The 22,386-nt window shown below is 35.8% G+C and overlaps 1 protein-coding gene across 1 annotated transcript in view; it reads left to right on the top strand.

Moving 5' to 3' along the window:
* LOC110456801 (linear gramicidin synthase subunit D-like) overlaps positions 1 to 21,345 on the top strand; it is a 33,668-nt gene extending 12,323 nt beyond the window's left edge. Inside the window, exon 3 of the mRNA XM_021507763.1 lies at positions 15,496 to 21,345. Within this exon, the coding sequence (XP_021363438.1) occupies positions 15,509 to 20,527 (5,019 nt within the window). The 5' untranslated portion in view covers positions 15,496 to 15,508 and the 3' untranslated portion in view covers positions 20,528 to 21,345. The remainder of the gene's footprint in view (positions 1 to 15,495) is intronic.
* The last annotated feature ends 1,041 nt before the right edge of the window (positions 21,346 to 22,386 follow it).

The raw sequence follows: 22,386 nt of genomic DNA, 5'->3' as shown, positions 1-22,386 counted from the left end.
AGACTACATTTTTACCCGGAAGCGTTGAAATGTAGCTTAAGTAGTGAAGAGGTCATTGTCATTTGAGGCCCAAGGCGAGATACTAGTAGTTTATAGCAAAATTATAGTTTTTTTCAAACTAAAAGATTGACTAATATTCTGTAACATCTCAACCTCTACTTACGCCTCGGTTGGGATTTTGTTACAGAATCTTAACCCTCGACTGAGATAACCCTATCTCGCTCAGTTACAGGTAATAGATTTACAGTTTGGAGCAAACTTAACTCGGTTTCCTAGTGCACTGGTTCACATTTCAAACTTAACAGCCAATCACCTGACCATGTTTCAGTTTAAATATGAAGACCCTAAAACTCATAAACTTTGAGAAGAAGTTTCTTAAAGATGTTTCCTTGAAAAAGCACATTTAAACATTAACCCCTACACTAGAAGTAACTAGCTTGTAAACTGGAGTTTACATCAGTGTGCACTGCTGTGAACTACAGTGCACAAGGTAATTTTCTTTATCATATAAGGGTAACATGTATTGTTAATAAGAAAATACTATGTACTAATTATATGTATTGTCTCAATCATGATAGTTAACAATGTACTGTAGTTACAGGAATGCAGATCTGAATTCCAACAAAATATTTATTGAGAAACAATTAAATATGTAGGTATCCAAATTGACTTTTCTACAGGTAAATTAAGCTGTCTGAACTCTTTATCTAGCTCCGGAGAACGTTGGGCCAAAACCTCCTGAGGATGCGTGTATTACACAAGGTATAGGGTCTGATGTCAAAATACATTTACCTCACGATCAGAACCCAGGGGCAAAAATCTGAGTAAAAGGTATGTGGGGAGACAAAAAGCACCGTATATGCACCAGGTGTGTGTGTGTGTGTTGGTGCGTGTCCCTGCTCTGTCTGTCCGTCTGTCTCTCTCTCACTCTCTCTCCCCTTCTCTCTCTCTGATGCTGGGCTTTGTTATCAATTAGTGGCTAGTATTCATGTAACACCCAATTTGTAAAACATTTTTAGTGAAGCGGATGTAAAACCAATATATAAATAAATCAATGAAAACGTTTTGAGGGGACAAGGTAGTGTAAAACACTCTAAAGTCAAACTTATTGTTTTGAAATCCCATGTGACCACATATGAATGGTCAGTGGGTGGTCATTGCCCATATATTCTCAGGTAGATATCAAATTGAAAAGAAAAAAATGGTTATATTGAACTGTTTAACGTTTTATTGACTAATGAGAATGACAACGAGTTACACAAAAATGAATTCTAGGAACCTGAATATGACGATACTAATGATAAATGTTGTACTCGAAGTATGGTACGAGTCGGACAATCTTTGTATGAAACAAAAACTTAAATCTTCGTTAATATACATGTGTGTATATAGATATATACATGTACATGTGTGTATATAGATATATACATATACATGTGTGTATATAGATATATACATGTACATGTGTGTATATAGATATGTACATGTACGTGTATAGGAAGGAGTACAAACTATTACTACATGTAGTTTGTACATACTTGTATCCACAATTCTGCACTACCTAAATGTACTGGTTTTGAATTTAAAGACAGTTGTAACTATACTAAAACAAAGAATCTCAACATTACATGTATGTACTTAAAATCACATATCTTACAGACGTTCGTAGGTACGTCTCGGTATGGGAAATTATTATACTGATAAATGTTTTACATGTATTCAAAATATGGTACAAGGTAAACAAACATGAAGAAATACGTAAGTTTACAGTTATAATGACAACTGTACCTACATTTTGCTATTTAATTCAATCTGTCTTGATCCTGAAAATGTTGGTAAGTGAACTTCAAAAAATTACATCCATTTGTTCAAGATCAAATATTTTCAAGGCATAATTAAGTATGTCTCGATATATGTAAAGCAAATTGAAAAAAGGTTATACCTACATGTCTATAGTCTAAATATCATACACATTCACAAAATGCATCCCTAATCACCAATCTAAAAGCACAGTCCATATTCTGTCACTTAATGCCCAAGGACTAGGAGAAAAGAACAAAAGAAATCGTTTATACACATATTTATTTAATCAAAAAGTAGACATAGCTTTCATTCAGGAAACACATTTCCCACAAAAATCAGACAAAATCCGATATGCTGAATGACACGGGGACACTATAGACAGTTACGGCACAAGTAACAGTAGGGGAACTTCAATACTGATTAGTAGTAAACTCGATTATATCATTGTAAACACACATACAGATGTTAATGGTCGTTATGTACTCATAAACATCCAAATTGATCAAACAACATACACACTGATAAATATTTATGCACCAAACAACCCACAAGACAGAAACATGTTTTTAAAAGAATCAATGAAGTTATGAAATCTGAAGCAAAAGGCTCTCTCATCATAGAGGGTAACTACAACGACACCTTAAAACAAATAGACAGAAAAACTAACATAAATAAACGAAACACAACTACCAACAGCTTAACGCAGCTCATTAAACAAAATAAACAAACTGACATTTGGAGACAAACTAATCAAAACAAGTTACAATTTACATGGAAAAGAAAAAAACGGGTCCGAGAAAAGTAGAATAGACTTTTGGTTAAGTAACGAGGATATCAGGCCTATTGTTAATGCATGCGACATAAGGCCTGCAATTATAAAACATACAGATCACATGGCTAACTCGTTAAAATTAAACCTTACTAAACTAACAAGAGGTAGATCCTTCTGGAAAATGAATAATCCCTACCTAACTGATGATGAGTATATCAAAACAATAAAACAGGTTATTAATGAATACCGACATGCAATAGACAGTGGTGTACAAGATATACAAGTAGAATGGGAATTATGTAAATCCACAATTAAAGAAAAATCAATTGATTTCGGCATGAAGAAAAGTCTAGAAAGGAAAAAAAAATTAAACCTACTAGAACAACAGCTAAAAATACTGAACGAACAGACTAACCACACTGATGATGGGGCTATGGAAAACAAAGAAATAGATCTAGAAAAACAAATAGGAGACATCAATGAATTTAAAGCAAAAGGCACCCAAATAAGAGCGAAAGAAAATTGGGTAGAGAAAGGAGAAAAAAACACCAAATATTTTCTCCAATTAGAGAACAAACGACAGATAAGAAAATGTATAACAAAATTGAATGTTGAGGGTAAAACAGTAACAAAAGAATCAGAAATTTTAAAAGCAGGGCATGATTTCTATAAAAAAAACTATACACCACACAATCTCCAGACCCCACCAAAGTAAACGATTATTTAAGCAGTACAGTTTTGGAAAATAAACTGAATAAAGACACAAGTAAACTATGCGACGGTCCACTTACAGTAAAAGAATGTACAGATGCTGTAAAAAATATGAAATTTAATAAATCACCAGGGCTAGATGGTATAACAGCAGAATTTTATAAAACTTTCTGGGATGAGCTTAAAGACATAGTTATACAATCACTAAATGCAGGTTATACAAAAACTAAATTATCAGCCTCACAACAACAGGGCGCAATAACACGCATATATAAAAAAGGAAACCCAGAATTTCTAGAAAATTGGGGACTGATCACACTATTTTAATTTTGATTATAATATAGCAGCATATGTATTGGCAAAACGTCTTCAAAAAGTATTACCATCCATCATTAGCTTGGATCAACAAGGTTACTTAACAAATAGATATATCGGTTATAATATTCGTCGAACACAAGATATCATTGATTATGCAGACCAATTAAATATAGTGGGGGCAATCCTTTTCCTAGATTTCAAAAAAAAAACTTTCGACACATGCCAGTGCGACTTTATGGTTAAAACTTTAAAATCATTTGGATTTAATAACTCTTTCATCTCATGGATAAACACTTTGTATTCAAATAGTTCTAGTTGTATGTTAAACAATGGGTGGAAATCTAAAAAAAAAATAAAAAATAGAAAGAGTCATAAGGCAGGGTTGTCCGGTCTCGGCTTTAATTTCCGTAGTCATAGTTGAAATCCTAGCCCTTAATATCCGCAATAACAAAAATTTAAGAGGGGTAAACGTAAGGGGTCTTTGGAAGAACAAAAATGAAGCCAGTTAGCAGAAGACACCACCCAGTTTATAAGTTCATCACACCACATACCAATAGCGTTGCAAATAGTATTAGAATTTTGGGAGGTATCAGGTTTAAAATTAAATAGAAACAAAACTGATGGTCTTTGGATTGGAAAACTAAAAAAAAACTAAAAGAAAGATAGGCGGAATAAACTGGCCAGAAGTACCAATAAAGTCATTAGGGGTAAATTTCAATAATAATAAAAATGAATGTGAAAAGCTTAACTGGGATGAAAAATCACAAATACAAAAATATGTCTTAATATGCGGAAAAGAAGAGATCTAACTTTTATTGGTAAAATAGTAATTATTAAAAGTATTATATTACCCAAATTTACATACCTTGCACAATCTTTGATAATTCCCCAAAAAGTAATAATAAAACTGGAGAAAACTATATACAACTTCTAATGGTCTGGGAAAAGAGAAAAAATTAAACGAAAAAACACCTAATTGGACCAGTGGTATCTGGAGGGATAAACTTTCCAGACTTGGAAGCATATTTTACAAATCTAAAAATAAAGTGGGTCAAAACACTAATAAAAGAAAACACTCCTGCGAACTGGAAAATCATACCAAAACTACTTTTTAAACAAATATGGGCAAGACCTGCTCATTTTTAAAATGAATCTAGACTAAATTAAATCTCTACCAAAAATAAAAGAAACACCATTATTTTATCAGGAAGTTGTAAAAGCTTGGATTACACTGGGTGGAGGACATACGAAAAATTATCTCAATCAGCTGGAAAAAGAAAACAACCAATATGGGAAAACAAACATATCAAAATCAAAAATAAAGTACTAATTTTCACTAACTGGATAAATTCAGGTATACTACTATTTGACGACATTTTTGAGAATGTTTCCATTTCTCAAATAAAGATTTTATAAAACTTAAAAAAAAAAAAATGGATGTAAGAACTAACACAATTAAAACAGGCTATACCGAAGGAATGGATGAATAAACTCAAACTTACACCCTACCCAACATTACACTACAAAACACAATTGAATGTTTTAGACAGCACTACTAATAAAACAATCTATATAGAACAGCTAAACAGCAAAACTTCTTACGGCATGTTAATAAAACAGAAATTTATCAAACCCTATATATATGAGGCGTGGAATAAAACATTTGAAACATCTATAAGAAAATCAAGATGGTCTGAAATATCAGAATTCATATTCAAGAAAATACACGATAATTGAATTGTGCAATTGAAATATAAACTCATTAATCAAATAGTTCCTACACAGCAACAACTTGAAAAATGGAAAGTTTCAAACACCCCAAATTGTAAACATTGTGGGAAATGTGAAGACTACAAGCATTACTTTGTAGAATGCTCCTACTTAAAAACGTTCTGGGAAAAGGTCAATTCAGCAATGTCAACATGTAAACTAAACAAAAGCAGGATGTTAGAATTTATAGTAATGGGAAACAACATCAGCGTCCCTATGTATGAAACACCAAACATTATATATACACTAATAGGATACTCCATTTACAGAACATACCACATAAGTGAATGCAAAACCTTATCAATAAATGTAATAAATATATTGAAACAAGATCTGGAAAGAACGAAATCAATACAACAGCATAAAGACCTGAACCTTTTTTCTTCTAGCATCTGATACACTAGTGAATATAATAATAACGAAATATTGTAGGCCAGAGTGTTTCTAGTATATCTATACGGCAAATACTTACTCATCGTAGCGATCCACATTTCTACTTTCTGTTTAATTGTATTAATACAATAGTAACATGATGGAAACACGCCGCGCTGTGGTATGACAATATTAGGCAGTCTAAACGTGCTTGTAAATCATTCGCGTATGCCTAACATGTTTTTTTTCTTTTTCTATTGTGAAAAGGGTTTTTAGGGTTGATATTGATGAAACTGTGTTGTAAGATCAGCTTACTTGTTTCTACTCGTTACGCTTATACAGCCAAGGTCAAGGCCGACCTGTTCCGGAAGTGAGGCCCAGTACAGGGTAATCCACCTGGAGGTGCGGCAAAGGGAGTGTATGCATATATGTATGTAAGGATGATTTATTTGTACGGTAATTTTGAAAGTAAGTTTGAATGTAAGTAAAAAGGTTAAAAAAGACAGTGAAAATAAAGAAATAATAATATAATTACTAGTAAGTATGAACGAAACTATGATAGCCCTCTTGTATGAGGACACATGATTGTGAAGATGCTGATCCCGGGGCTACCCAACCTCGGCAGTATCCTAAGTGTGCTGGGGAAGTAAAATGTTTGAAAAAATATTGTACGATTTTGAATGAGCTTTCATTCGTGTCAATGCAACTACAATACATATGTTCAAAATCATTGCCTGCCAACTTCATATTCGTTAATGTTTCCCTCCCGCTAGATGATAATTCGTTACCGTAAAAGTCGGGCAAATCCAAACTAAAAGTCTGAGGATCGTTTGGTTCTGTCATGGGTAGATCAGTGCAGTGTAACAAACGATATTTATGATAAATTGTATGAGTGTTAGAATTTTTTTCATTGGTTATTTCAACCGATGTGCACTGTGTACGTTATTACAGACTTTTTTTTCCTTTTTCGTTTTTTGTTGTTGTTGTTGTTGTTGTTGTTGTTGTTGTTGAAATACAGTTCTTTTTTCTAATTTTCTCGATTTCTTGTACACATTTATAATTACATTGTCAAGTTTAAATGCTCAACGGTATTTCAGCAACAGTCCTGTTTGTCTGTGTTGTATTAATAGGCTAAGAATTGTGTCTCGTGGTGCATGGCATTTAAAGTCCTATCAACGACACAGCTTTCAAAAAGATTATTATAGTGACAATGCCATGCAAATGTAAATATATGTAATTATGTACAAGGGAATACAATCTCAGTCGGAAATACACGTTTGACGGACTCTCTAGCAATTGTGATATTCGCACAGGTACCTTTCACTCAAAAGCTTCATAACAACGTTCAGTAAACAAAATTGGGGTTTTATCCCAAATTATTTCACGTATTGTCAACATAACCCTGTCCTATCTCATTATTATGTTAAACTAATCGGTTTACACTATGTGACCAGCTGTTGGGGTGATTTTAACGGTCAGAGCGGGATCAGATGCTAAAACAAGGACGTGGTCAACTTTTACCAAGTCTTATCAATTGATCATATTGGTCAAGGTGTCGGTTTGCGTAAACATTGGCACAACACGAAGGGTCGAAGAAACAACAAATCGCGTATCAGTAGCCAAACATCCTTGCGACACCTAAAATTCTGATGTGACTGTACCTTTAAAATTTAGTAATAGATACAGTATGCCACAAAGAATTACACTGCATCATGTAGCTGTTTCGTACTTTAAGGGCGCATAGGTGACAGTTGAAAATCCAAATTTTCCTAAACTGTTGAAATACAGGGGCAGATGCGTAAAACCCTAAATGTATGAATTTCAAAATGCACAGGAGTATGTACTAGTTAATTGAAAATTAAATAGTATGTGAAGTGCGTATATAAGTTAACCATACCATCACTCAAAAAAGATAACTGTGGTCAGCAAGGCTTGGGGCTAAAACAAACACCAACAGAGTCTACCGCCTTCTATCTTGAAAGATGAATAAAACTCAAAAATCGAGGGGATTCTCTTTTGAGCTGCTTTTCTCATCCTCTTTCCATTTGGTTCATCCTTTGTTATTAACTGCACCCCCTATCCCGCCACTGAATAACTGATCTATCAATAAGTAAGATTAGCTTCTGGTCTTATCTTTCTGAAGTTGTATAGAAATTTGACTAATGTGAAAAAAACTCGGATGGCACTATCGATAATGGTTTATACCATGTACGAGAAACACATTGCAACCCTGATTACCATGGTATAACCTCAAACGTCTGGTAAACTGCTATGTGATGACTTGTGATGCACTCTGCTAGAACAAGTCCTATATTAGTGAACGAGGACAGTATTGCAATAGGATTCACTACCTCATATGATAAAATCCTTGATTTAGGACTTCTACAGGGTTCGTGCCGTTATAGTACATTAATATTCAGTAACATTATGATGATTCTAAAATATTCAAAGAAACACAAATTGACCACGACTACCAAGGCACTGAGCATCACTTAGGTCAATGACAAAGCGTCATGATAGCCAGACGAATGTAATCCCTTTAGCTGAGGTGACAAAAACATGGTTCGATGTAAATAAAAAAAGCAAAAAATTATGTTAAACGTCCTTTGAAGCCATATGTAAGTCTTAAATGTCAATTTCTCTACTCATTCTTTCTGCATGATTTCTTGTCACTCTGAAAGTTCATTAACGTAACGCCTTTTTTTAAACTGCGGTGTCCTACTCCTTTATTCATTTGTGATCGTCAATATGTAGATAAGTAATAAGTAGGAAAGTTTTAATTAGTGATCTTTTGTATATGAATTGTGTGTTGTGTCTTATTTTCTGAATAATGACAGCAAAAAAACTTCATTATACTATTTATTGCCTCTACAACACTACGTCCAGTGTTGTAACTGGCTTAACGGTAATGCAAAATGTCCAAAATAAAAACGTTTTCAGAATTGACAAATTTCCACCTTAAAAGTGTATGCTCTAATTGTGTCATTTCCTGTCCTGCTCTCATCAATATACCATTACATATATCATTTAATAGACCAAACTACTTCCTTTTAATTTTGTTGTTGCTTTTGTTAGAATTGCAGTATTCCGAGGGTACTAGCTTTATTTGTACTTTCTCATTTTGAATATATATAAATGAGGTGTTCCAAAGGTCTAGTTCCTTATGATATTGAGATTTTTAATTCGTGCAAAGCCCTAAACTGCGAATGCAAAACCCGCCTACAACCTTTGGTCTACGAATCCCAGACAAGTTTTCCCATGTGATAGCATGGGGTTCCATAATCCAAAGTACCTGGCCAACTTTAAGTCCCACGAGTTAATCAGTGCCACTTAGATAATGGGTCATCTGGTAGGTTACGTTAGCTGACAATAGATAGGTAATATGTCAAGGAGTCACGTCGCAGTTATAAACGGATCACTGACGTATAAATATAACAGCAGTAAGCTTGATAAGTATAAGCTTCCTTCCGACCTGCTGTTCTCTACATGTCTTTAAAGATGTGTTATCGATGATCGACTGTCTTTGTGAATAATATCCTCGTGCTTTCGTTGTAATTAGACCTTAATTATCTAGAGCCCTAACGATATAATATTTAAAGAAATATTATGTATTGATAAACTTTGTATCAATTTGACGAGAGCTTGTGTTTTCTTTATGTTCTAAAAAACGGGCTTACTTTCAAATAAAGGGTTACAGGTTTAACGTTACCTCGACGTGTACATTCAATACATCGAACTGATAGCACGACATGTTTACTGTTCAGCTAAATATTAGCTTTACGCCCAAAACTGTTTTTTTCAACTGGCATTGATATATTTTGATTTCACTATAGCAATTCACTTTAGATTGCAGAGGTTCTTCGATACAAAATAATACCCATGTTTTTTTTGTGTACTGGAAATAGTAAAATATTGCCGAAACCATCGTGATAATTTGGTTAATAAATAAACAACAGCTAAAGACAAAAGCTTCAAATCATAATTTTATAATTGTAAATAAGGTGACATTTACACAAAAATAGATATTGGCAACATCGAATAGTGTATTAAGGACCCCTTCCCCATTGTGGGTTTTCGTTCATACAGTAACATCCCTTTAATTTCGTGTTGGATATAACTATATCACAGTTGGGCAAAGACACTTGGACTCGGTTAGATCGACAGCATAACAATGTAAGGTCATGAGTTGGAATCCCGGTCTATTCCCCACTCAAACCACTGTTGGTGGGTGCCCCTAGCATTACCAATGATTACTTAACTGACGAAATCGCTACATACTGTATCTATTACTGTATTACAAAGGTACAATCACCTGTGAGTGTATGTGTGTATGTGTGTATGAGTGTATGTGTGTATGTATGAGTGTATGTGTGTATGTATGAGTATATGTATGTATGTATGTATGTATGAGTGTATGTGTGTATGTATGAGTGTATGTGTGTATGTATGTGTGTATGTGTGTATGTGTGTATGTATGTATGTATGTATGCATGTATGTATGTATGTATGTATGTATGTACGTATGTATGTATGTATGTATGTATGTATGCATGAGTGTATGTATGTATGAGTGTATGTGTGTATGAGTGTGTGAATGTAGTATGAGTGTATGTGTTTGTGTGTATGTGTGTATGTGTGTGTGTGTGTGTATATGTGTGTGTATGTATAAGTTATGTGTGTATGAGTGTATGTATGTATGTATGAGTGTATGTATGTATGTATGAATGTATGTATGAGTGTATATATGTGTGTATGTGTGTATGNTGTATGTATGTATGTATGTATGTATGTATGTATGTATGTATGTATGTATGTATGTATGCATGAGTGTATGTATGTATGAGTGTATGTGTGTATGAGCGTATGTATGTATGTATGAGTGTATGTGTGTATGAGTGTGTGAATGTAGTATGAGTGTATGTGTATGTGTGTATGCGTGTATGTGTGTGTGTGTGTGTATATGTGTGTGTATGTATAAGTTATGTGTGTATGAGTGTATGTATGTATGTATAAGTGTATGTATGTATGTATGTATGTATGTATGAGTGTATATATGTGTGTATGTGTGTATGAGTGTATGTATGTATGTATGAGTGTATGTATGTATGAGTGTATGTGTGTATGAGTGTATGTATGTATGTATGAGTGTATGTGTGTATGAGTGTGTGTATGTATGTATGAGTGTATGTGTATGTGTGTATGCGTGTGTGTGTATGTGTGTATTTGTGTATGTGTATGTGTGTGTGTGTATTTGTGTATGGGTGTGTGTATGTATGAGTGTATGTGTGTATGTTTAATGTTAATACATATCACTGTTATGTTTAGGCATCAAATTTATGTTCGATAACTAAGGTTTAAAATGTAATCAATGTGAAAACAATTTACGTATTTTTGAACTCTTTTGATTGCATATCAAACCTCCGCGATAAGTATAAGGATCTGAGCATAATATAACCTTGCAACGTAAAGGTCTGACGGATAGTAATCTCGTTGTTCTACTTATTAACATCGACAATACTAGCAACATTACTGCATATTTAGCTCTCGACTGAAAAATATCTGGTCACCTCACTATACCAAACTCTATATTATTTAGATACGGTATGACAATAATGGTCACCTCACTACCAAACTCAATATTATTTAGATACGGTATGACAATAATGGTCATCTCACTACCAAACTCTATATCATTTACATACAGTATGACAATAATGGTCACATCACTACCAAACTCTTTAACATTTATATCCAGTATGACAATAATGGTCACCTCACTACCAATCTCTATATCATTTACTTACAGTAGGACAATAATGGTCACCTCACTACCGAACTCTTTAACATTTACATACAGTATGACAATAATGGTCATCTCACTACCAAACTCTTTGACATTTACATACAGTAGGACAATAATGGTCACCTCACTACCAAACTCTATATTCTTTACCATTTAAAATCGGTTAGGACAGCAAAGGTCACCTCACTACCAAACTTTACAATACTTAACTACAGTTTGACAATAATGGTCACCTCACTACCAAACTTTATATCATTTACCTACAGTATCACAAAAATGGTCACATCACTACCAAACTTCATAACATTTAAAATCGGTAAGGACAGCAATGGTCACCTCACTACCAAACTTTACGATACTTAACTACAGTTTGACAATCATGGTCACCTAACTACCAAAGTCTATTACTTTTACCTATATTATGACCTTCATAATTACTTCATTTCTAAACTATAACATTTAACTTCAGTATGACAATTACGGTCACCTCACTACCAAACTTTTTATCTACCTATAGTATTATTCGAAGATAGCTACCTTTAGTATGGCAAAAAGGCTCATCAGAAAAAGATGTCACAAACATCATGAAATATATTTCTATGTTGTTTATTTTATCTGACTCCCCTGCCTATCAATAACGCTCTGGATTGGGGTTCACGTCACCTCCCATCCACCAGTGCAATGTACAATTTCTGACAATGACATTTACATAATTGTCACTAAGCGGTTTGGGACATAATCATTATAATCTGTTTCCAAAATATCTTAATTTTGCCTTAATAAATTATTACTAAAGATTCTTTGGGAAACATTGATGTCATGGTTTCAAAGGGTCAAAAATGTTTTTTTCACCTTGTGAAGTAAAGAAAGCATTATTGCAATAATGTTCTCCTTACATGAGTTGGTTGTGTTGTTTTCTAAAGATATAATTACGGTCAGTTCATGGCGATAGTCATGTCCAGAGAATTACATCGACTCACCTGTCCAGTTCTGCAAGGTCAAATCCAGAGGGCGTAAATTTTCCAGAGGTATATAAAGGGAGGTTCGGACCAAATTATGCAATTTTTGAAATTCTCCATACTGGAGACAACATTTATAAGACGAGAGAATGTCAAATGATTACTAACTCACACGTTGGAAAACATGGTACTTCTCCAATTAAGAAAACGATCATAAAGGTAAGACTGAGCCTTTAGTAACCATTGTTTTTTTACACTGAAATATATTTGTCCGTATGTTTTAAAAACAAATATATTTTTTCTTTGTGAATTGGCACATAATATATTATTAATCCTTGTGTATTGATTCTGATGCATAGTTTATCTTTGTGTGTTAACACCGAATACTATTTTGTCATTGCGTGTTGACAATGAAGTGATTTTTTTTTCATTTTGTGCAAAGCATGTTTGTTATTTTATAGTTCTCAATTGAAAAAAACACACGAAATACAGAAAATGTTTATTTTACAGATTTTTCTTTCTAAACGAAATATTTGTTTCCCATATGCTTGGAAAGATATATATTGGAAACTAAATTATTGAATATTTCATGGCAAATATAAAGATTAATTTCTTTATAAGATAGCATACATAGATGGGAGCTCCACAATTGTATTTAAATGGTTGTCATGTTTTTTTACTGCTGCGTTGTTATACAAAACGTTTTAAATTCAGATTTTTATTTTGCAAAATGATGCATTTTATATAAAGCAATCTGTATTTGTCAATCGGGAACGTTAAATGTATAGTTCTTCAGAAATATATGAAACTTTTATGAACTATCCTGTGATAATAAGCGCTTTAATGTAAATGTCGTCAAACAAATAGGTTGATTTATATCAATATATATGATTACGTGAAGCAATTAAAAATTTAATACTTCAGTATTGTTGATGATGAAATGCATGTTTGCAACCTTTTACTAATCACAGGCTTTTAATGACAAAAGTGCTCATTACTGCTTGGATAATAAAATGCGCAGATATTTCACCAACCACAACTCCTTTCATTTTAACTTGGTCAACCTTGACCTTTGCAGTATAAGCCTGAAACACGAACCTATCTAGCTATTTTAGTACTTTCAAACATGTGTTTGATGATCGTTGCATTGGTATTCGAAGAAATATTCAGGAAAAGTAAGCATCTAAATATTGAACTTAATGTATTGTATTTTACTTTTTGACCCCTTTTTAGTTACGTGACAACACAATTTGTAATGTGGTAAGCAAGGCGAAATTCATTTGGATATTTTTTGAAAGTTGAATGACGCGGCACCATGGCAACATTAGCCATCTGGTGCGCCCGCGACCTTAGACCAATTTATTTTCTCAGTCTTAGATATTTAAAACAATAAAATATACAACATTTGATATAGCGCCCTATATAGCTAACATAAGTCACTCTAAAGCGCTTTACATTACATAGATATACAATTTTATACAGTCAATACAATTAGCATATATATTAATCAAAACAATATTGAGGAATTCGCAGGAGCTGACTTATCAGGCCCTAACTACTAGTCCTATGCCACCTGGCTAATATCTCCATTTGTGTGTATGCCTGTGTGTGTGCTGGAAATGTATTGTATTTCCGTATTTAAAAGGGATACAATCGTATTTGTATCATATGTCATAAATACAAAAATAAATAAATGCAGGATAGCATAGCAATGAAATGAAAATTTAATGGACGAACGGAACATGCAGTGTAAACTATGATACAATCCATTTCAGTTCTAGGTTAATGACTCATTTTATTCATTTATGATATATTTTAAATTGACTCTTTGAATTTATTCATGAATCAATTTGATTTAATTATGAATAAGAGGATTTTGTTCGACAATGAATATAATATATTCATGACTAAATGCATGAATGAGATTAAATCATGAAAATGTGAATGATATTTATTCATAATAATCCATGTTAATACGAATATCTATGATCGACTGATACTCATTCATAAAGAATAAAAGTTAATAATCAATTAAAGTTTTCAAATTTTTGAAGGTCATGAAATCCCATACTGTTATAGCAATTACTATTATAAAATGCCGGGCTTTAATCAAATCTGTCTGTAGAATCAGTTTTAATAGACATGCGGTTTTTGTAGAAAAGCTGTTTGTTTTTTGCAGAGGTAGCATTCAGGGTTGCTCATGTTTGTAGTAATAGGCAGGTGATCTTCATAGACAGTTTATTATATATATTTACATTTGCTCTGCATTGCCACTATATAACTTCACCAAGGCCAGTTCCGTGTTATGAGACCATAACACAAGCGTAGTCATATATCCACGTGTGCGACTAACTACTGGATCGCTATTCCCCTTCGCACTAGCAAGCCGATAAGCAAAATAACCCTCTATGATTCAAGAATATAACCGTTTTATGCAAGACTATTAAAAAAAGTTAATTGAATATATTGATTGATTAAATTATGGAAAAAGTATCGATATGTCTGTATTTATTTCAACGAACTATATTTTAATGGGGAAAGTCACGAGACAACATTCCGTGAGCAAATCCATGGGTTGTTCTACCTCTTGACCCACACAAACACCACGAAATTCAAATTCAAAAGAGCGTTGTGAATTTATAAATGAAAATTTGTAAAAATAAAAAATGTAAATATACATGTGCAAGCATTAACAGCATTCTGTTCCGTGTTATGTTCCAACAACACGGAACAGGATGGCAGGCAAATAATCATTAATGTGCGTCATTCATTTTGTCTGCAATTCTGTTCCGTGTTATATGACCAATACACGGAACAGATTGCTTTGTAATGCTTAAATAAAAACAAAAATTGTTTTACATGGAAGTTGTATAAATAGGTTATCAGATATATTAACTAACTACAGTTTACAGACTTCCTGTAAATTGAGTATGAACCCTAAGGACACCTTCAACATCTTACCAACGTTTCACATTTCTGTGTTACAGATACTGAACCAGGATGCCTGTGATTACTCTACCTGACCTTACATCATGCACAAGTGATATTGCTGTACTAGCCTCCGATCAATCCATACCTTGTGCTGCCATAGGGGAAGGTAATCTTCTATTGTCCTGTCTTGAATATTTGGTAGATGCCGGCTTCACTGTTTCAGCTGTCTTCACAGATACAACAGTCGCCAAAACTTTCTGTGATGAGAAGCAAATTCTCCATTGGAAAAGAGGAGCAGATATAGAAAATGCCTTAAGAGATATTCCCATAGACTATCTCTTCAGCATATCTAACCCTAGGGTTTTGACTGATTCTGTACTGCAATTACCTTCAAAATTTTCAGTCAACTATCATGATTCACCACTGCCCAGATACGCTGGAATCCACGCCACAAGCTGGGCAATCATCAACGGCGAATCGGACCACGGGATATCCTGGCACATTATCGAGACAGGAATTGATACTGGAGACATTCTCCAGTTCAAAGCTGTTAAGATCAACCCGGACGATTCGGCATTCACATTAAACCTGAAGTGTCAAGAAGCAGCCAAAGCTACCTTCCAAATTCTCATCAAGGAGATTAAACAGGGTTGTGTCAATCGAACGAAGCAGCTCGCTGCTGGGAGGTCGTATTACGGTCTGTATGACATTCCGCCTAACATTGGCGTCCTGAGCTTCCAGACGCCGTGTACAATGATCTGCAACCTTGGACGGGGACTCGAGTTCGGGAAACATGATAATTCATTGGGAAGCCCAAAGGTTATGACATCAACGGGCGATTTCGTCCTCATCACAAACGTCGAAGAGTCGAACTCCCTTTGTGATACAAAGAGTAAACACCACGGAACTATCACAGATATAGTTGACGACACCTTGGTTGTTACAACGCAAGGGAACTCGGCTTTGCTATCCATTACAAAGTTAGACGGATCATATCTGTCACCATCAAAATACCGCGAACTTGGGATGTCTGTTGGTGAAAAGTTATCAAGTAACTTTGCAGTTGACACACAACGCTTGATACAAATAAGAAAAAGGGAAACATTTTGGAGACGGAAAATGAAGATCTATGAACCAACGACGTTTTTCCGGCAAAGGATGAATGTGGTTGCAGAAATCATAGATGTATCTAGTGCAGTCAAGGTAAAAGCTATCGTTATTCCACTGCCCGTCCCTGACATGAATGGTTACACCTTCCGCACACACGCACGTGAACTTATTATGTCAGCATTTGTAGCATTCATTGGACGAACGACATGCAACCCGAATGTATCCCTTGGTATCCTTGCAGACAAGTCAGGTATACCCGAGCTGGCAAGACCATTATACTCCGACATCTGCCCGGGGGTATTTACCGTCGACCTTCAACAGAAAACATATGTCGTCATGCACGACGTCTATGAAATGATAAAAAAGTACAGAGAAGCACAATCGTTCCTCGTCGATATGTTTTATAGGTACCAAGACATTCGTGGACAAAAGCGAACACCTAACCATAATATCGCGATAGGTAAAATTGCCAACAACGCCTCTGCAACTGCCCTTGCAAAAGGTGTACTTCATGACTGCAACATATTGCTGTTGTTCAACGAAGACGGAAATGAGATGCATTTGATGCACAAGGAAAAGATTGGTCAGGATTTCAAATACATCTATGATGTCCTTCAGCACTTCCCAACATTTCTAAGGAATACTGCAAACGGCTTGTGTCAGCCTTTGTGCCAGACCAATCTGGTACCAGAAGAGGAATTGAAACGGCTTTATCCACAACTGCCTGATTTCGTACCACCTTCTGAAAAAGTTGACGACTTTTTCGAAAAACAATGTAGTACTACTCCAAATAGCACAGCACTTCGGTCATCAACTACGTGTTATACTTACAAAGAATGTAACGATTTAGCAAAAAAGATTTCGTTTCTCCTTGAAGCAATGAACAAAGATGAAAGAATCATTGGACTCCACCTTCCAAATTCAATGGAATATGTTGTTTCCATCCTTGGAGTTTTGAAAACCAATCGCGCTTTTCTGCCGCTCCCCCTAGACTATCCTGAAGAGAGGCTGGCTTTCACTCTTCGAGACGCAAGAGTCTACAGCATGTTAACTACCGTCTCAGTATGTGACAATTTGAAGTCTAAAGGGTTTTCAATGTCGCCGGTAGGAGAAGATGCTGTGCAGATCGATCGTGATGCAGTCATACTCGTACAACTAACAATAAATGAAAACGGCATGTTGTCAACGAAAGACTATGGCAACGCTGAAAACGCTGATGTACAGATTGGCAATGTCCGGAAAGACAATATCCGTTATAGTGAGATTGAAATTGCTCATGCAAGAAACGGAAAATGCGACAATGGTGGCTTCCAAAACCATCAAATCAATAATGGTAATTCAGAGGCGACAATTCCGTTGTTAGATGAGGATGTCTGTTACGTCATGTACACATCAGGTTCCACTGGGAGACCTAAAGGAGTACGAGTTACCCATTCGGGCGTCATCAATCTCGCCAATGCCCAGATCAAGATCTGGGGCATTCAGGGTAGTGATGTGATTGCACAGTTTGCTTCCATCGGATTTGACGCAACCATATCTGAAATATTCACTGCTCTTTTTTCTGGTGCAACACTTGTTACACTAAGCGACAAAGAACGTCTAGGCAAAGAATTCATTAATACGATGGACATCCTGGATGTGAATACTATCACACTGCCGCCATCTGCCCTTAACATATACAGTCCAAACGATCTACCAAAACTGACCAAAGTTGTGACCGCTGGAGAGGCGTGTACGCTACGAACTGCCCTAAAGTGGACTGTCGGTAACAAGGCAACACAATTCTTCAACGCCTATGGCCCAACGGAAACAACCGTTTGCGCAACATGTTATGAATTCAAACCTTCCCATGTTCATGTTGACGACACTCAAGATCTGCCCATTGGTAAGGCCATACCTGGAATGTGTGTGTTTCTTTTCGACGACTTTATGAAACCAGTTCCTCCTGATGTTGTCGGTGAGATCTACGCTGGAGGAATTGGAGTATCGAAAGGATACATTGGTCATGCAACACACCTTAACCCTGACAGATTTGTCCAAAATCCAATGACAGACAAGACTTGCCTGTTGTACAAGACGGGGGATCATGCATTTCAATCAAATGATGGAAACATCACTTACATTGGGAGGTTGGATGACATGATCAAGATAAGGGGTCAACGTGTTGACCTCAGCGAGATTGAACAGGTACTTATCCAACATACAAAAGTGGAGATTGCTGTAGCCGTAGCTCATAGATGTGCCAACTCAAATGAGGTCAGCATAGCAGCGTACGTGGCACCATCGTTTGTCTACCTGTCGGAGTTACGGGAGTACTTGACTAAAGCTCTTCCAAAATACATGATACCGACATTTATAAAGAAAATTGAAGTGGCCGACTTTCCAATGACATTAAACGGCAAAATTGACAGGAAACGTCTACAAAAAGACGAGTCTGTACACGATCAAAAGAAACTTGGCGGAGGTAGCCATCTAAATAAAACGCAACTCACGATCGCTAAACTTTGGTGTGCTATTCTCAAACTCAACGAGTCGATCATACACGATTTTCACCGACAGACATCCTTCAGTGAACTCGGCGGGACCTCTCTACAGTTGGTGCTCCTTCAGCGTACTTTGGAAAACAAGCTTCACGTTCAGCTGTCGTTCACAGAAATAGGCATGGCTGATACGATAGAGGAGTTCAGCGAGGTAGTCAAGAGAAAGAAAGACATGCTCCGAAGATGTACTCAAAACGAATCAAGTGATCCTGGTGACCTTCGCCAGAAAATAATACAGGATTCACTTCTAGACCCATTGATCATACCTCAACATGCAAGGCGTGGCTCTGTTAAATTCAGTCACTTCTCAGCGTTTGTACAAAAATGCTCCTTGAAATATCCAAGGAACGCGCTCATGTCAGGCGTGACCGGATTCCTAGGCGCCTACCTTCTGTCTGAGCTTCTCGAGCAGACAAACGCTCATGTATGTTGCATGGTCCGAGAATCGACAGAGGCCAGGGGACTCGGTAGGATCATTGAAAATCTCAGAAAGTACAACTTATGGAAAGTTGAATATGGGAGTAGAATCGCGGTAGTGATATCTGACTTATCACAGGAAAATCTCGGCATAGCGCCAGATATTTACACGGCGCTATGTAACGTCATCGACGTTGTGTTCATGAACGCCGCCAAGATGAATTTCAATACTGGATATACCGACCACAAAGTTGCAAATGTCGACAGCACAAAAGAATTCATCAAATTCGCAGTCACGGGCACACAAAAATACATATTCTCGACGTCATCGCTCAGTGTGTTCCTCTTCCCCAATAGTTCTTCCGGCACAACATCAATTAATCGAATGTGCTACGAAACCGAATTCTGTGATGACCCATGCACGTTGGAGGGAGGTTATGGTAAAAGTAAGTGGGCAAGTGAAAAATTGATCCTTCAAGCACTGGAGTTTCTGCCCGGTGGAGCTATATTCCGACCAGCCAGAATATCAGGGAGCTCAGTTGACGGTGCAGGTCCAAGAAACGATCTATTTGCGTCCACCTTGATTGGTATGGCACAGTTAGGGTCATTCCCCGACATGGATTTTCCTTACGATCTTACACCTGTGGATTTTGTCGCCAAGGCAATGGTTGAGATCTCCCTGAGGATATGCAACGAAAGTGGTCATCATGAACAGGTGTATCACTTATTCAACTCTCAGACCATTCCGTTTAGAGACATTTTCAAAGGAATGGGTCTGAAACCTCTCCCTCTCGAACAATGGCGCCAAGAACTCCGGGAAGCCTCAGATGACAAAGTGTTAATCCCGTTCACTCCTTTTTTCCATTCTGAGTTTTGGGACAAAGCACCTCACTGGCCAGTGTTCGATACTTCAAACACGGATAAGCTAACGACCGACGACACCAAGGATCGCATGAAATCTTCAGGAGAACTCTTGTGCTTATACAAAACCTATTTCAGGCTCAACAGCTACACAGAATAGAGGCACCTCCATGCATGACTCAGCCCAACAATTCCATTTCGTTTTAATTTAAACTGATTATGAATAGCTGCAGAGTAGCAACCAGTGATATTGTCTCTTCGGTTTTGAGTTAGTCATCATAAAAAAATAATATAGACAGTGTTTAGATGCGATGCTTGTGGAAGCAGAGTATAGTTTTAATACTTTAGTCATGGGTGTTTTTTGTTAAAATAGTACCTTTAGAGAATTCATTGTCTGGAGAAAATCATTCTCTTTTAACAACGACAATTATGAAAAAAAAATCGTCACAATTGTCATTTAGTTAGTTGGTTTAAAAAGATTACCGCGAATTTCGGGGTCATCTTAAAATACCATCTTCGAACTTCCAGAGTAAACATTTACATTCTCTGCGACCCTGGGACATGTCATGACAAAACTGAAGGCTCTGTTTGCGTTACTCTGATGATAATACAGTAGACTAGTTAGATTCTTTGATGTACATCAAAACATCGCGCCGCAGCATAAAGGTAAAATTTACCGGCTTTGAAAACGTGTCTTTTTAATCGTCATACGACAGATAACAGCCTCGTGATTGCTGAGTTTTATTTCTCCCTTTCGATTGAAGGGGAAAATATTCTTTTAGTATAGGTTCTTCTAATACTCTCTTGTCCGGGCCGTAACATTTAAACTGTTAACAATAGGTTGCAGTATAATTGTATCCCCTCACAGATATGCACTTTCCATATATCGCTGTAACCTTGGGTAGCAGAGTACAGTAGAAATGGCCTAAAAATAAAGGGCATGTCTCAGATAAACATGGATAGCGGATTCAACCTGCACAACACATCTACATATATGTATATATATATTTATAAACTAAATTTTGAATACATTTTGTTTAGAAGACTGCATTTTTTTTCAAAAACTGTTTCCCCCAGATTTGGGACTATTGTTGCCACATCAAAAAACACATGATTTTTAACCCCATATTTGACCGCCGCAATAGTATTTTGTTTCTTAAAACCTGTCTGAAATTAAATATCGCCTACTCAGTAACAAAAATACTCACGTTTTAGCATAGGTTATTCCGATGGATTTTTCACAATATTAACACATGTGCTGAATACAAAAATAGACTGCATAAAAAGCTTGCTTTTGTTGTGTAGACACAGATTTTTAAATGCCCAAATTTTTTTTGAAAAATTATGAAGCCCACATAGTCCACATGTATATGCCAATTTTAGTCCTGTTTTTTTTTTAAATTTTGATACATGTAATATTACAGGGGTTATTCATTGTATAAAAGTGTCACCCATGGCAACCGTGCGCTACTGTACACTGCTAGCCTGACCAAAAATGTAAAAGGTCAAATAAATACATACTTTTTAGTAAAATCTTTTCCGGGCCTTAAATTTTAAACCGTAAAAGATATTTTGAGAGACTTGCAGTATACTTGCATCAATCAAAGACGATGCGCAGTGCACTGTCAATCGGTCATTGTGACCTTGACCTATAAGTCAAAGGTCAAATAAGTGCTAACTTTTCAGGAACATTTAGTCTGGGCGGTAACCTTTCAAATGTTGAAGATATAATGAAGAAAATGTTATCTTAATTTCAAAGGTAAAATAAGTGAAAACTTTGAAGTTTTACTATTAGGGTATTGTGACCTTCCGCATCATACCTTTTAAGTAAGTAATTGCATTTATTACATTTTTGCCAGTGAAATATGGGATTCTATCAACTTCATAAAACTGATATCTTTCACACTGTGACAATTATCAAGTGATATTTTCAAGGTGTGATAATATCACCTTTTGGTATTGGCCAATCATAACGGTATCTTCTATTCGCTGCATTCAAAGGCAACATATTTTTTGTTC

This window comes from Mizuhopecten yessoensis, unplaced genomic scaffold (assembly GCF_002113885.1).
Source record: "Mizuhopecten yessoensis strain PY_sf001 unplaced genomic scaffold, ASM211388v2 scaffold8849, whole genome shotgun sequence".
In the NCBI taxonomy this organism is placed as follows: Eukaryota; Metazoa; Mollusca; class Bivalvia; order Pectinida; family Pectinidae; genus Mizuhopecten; species Mizuhopecten yessoensis.
The sequence above is the reverse complement of the archived record's forward strand: the minus strand, read 5'-3'. Positions and strand labels throughout refer to the sequence as shown.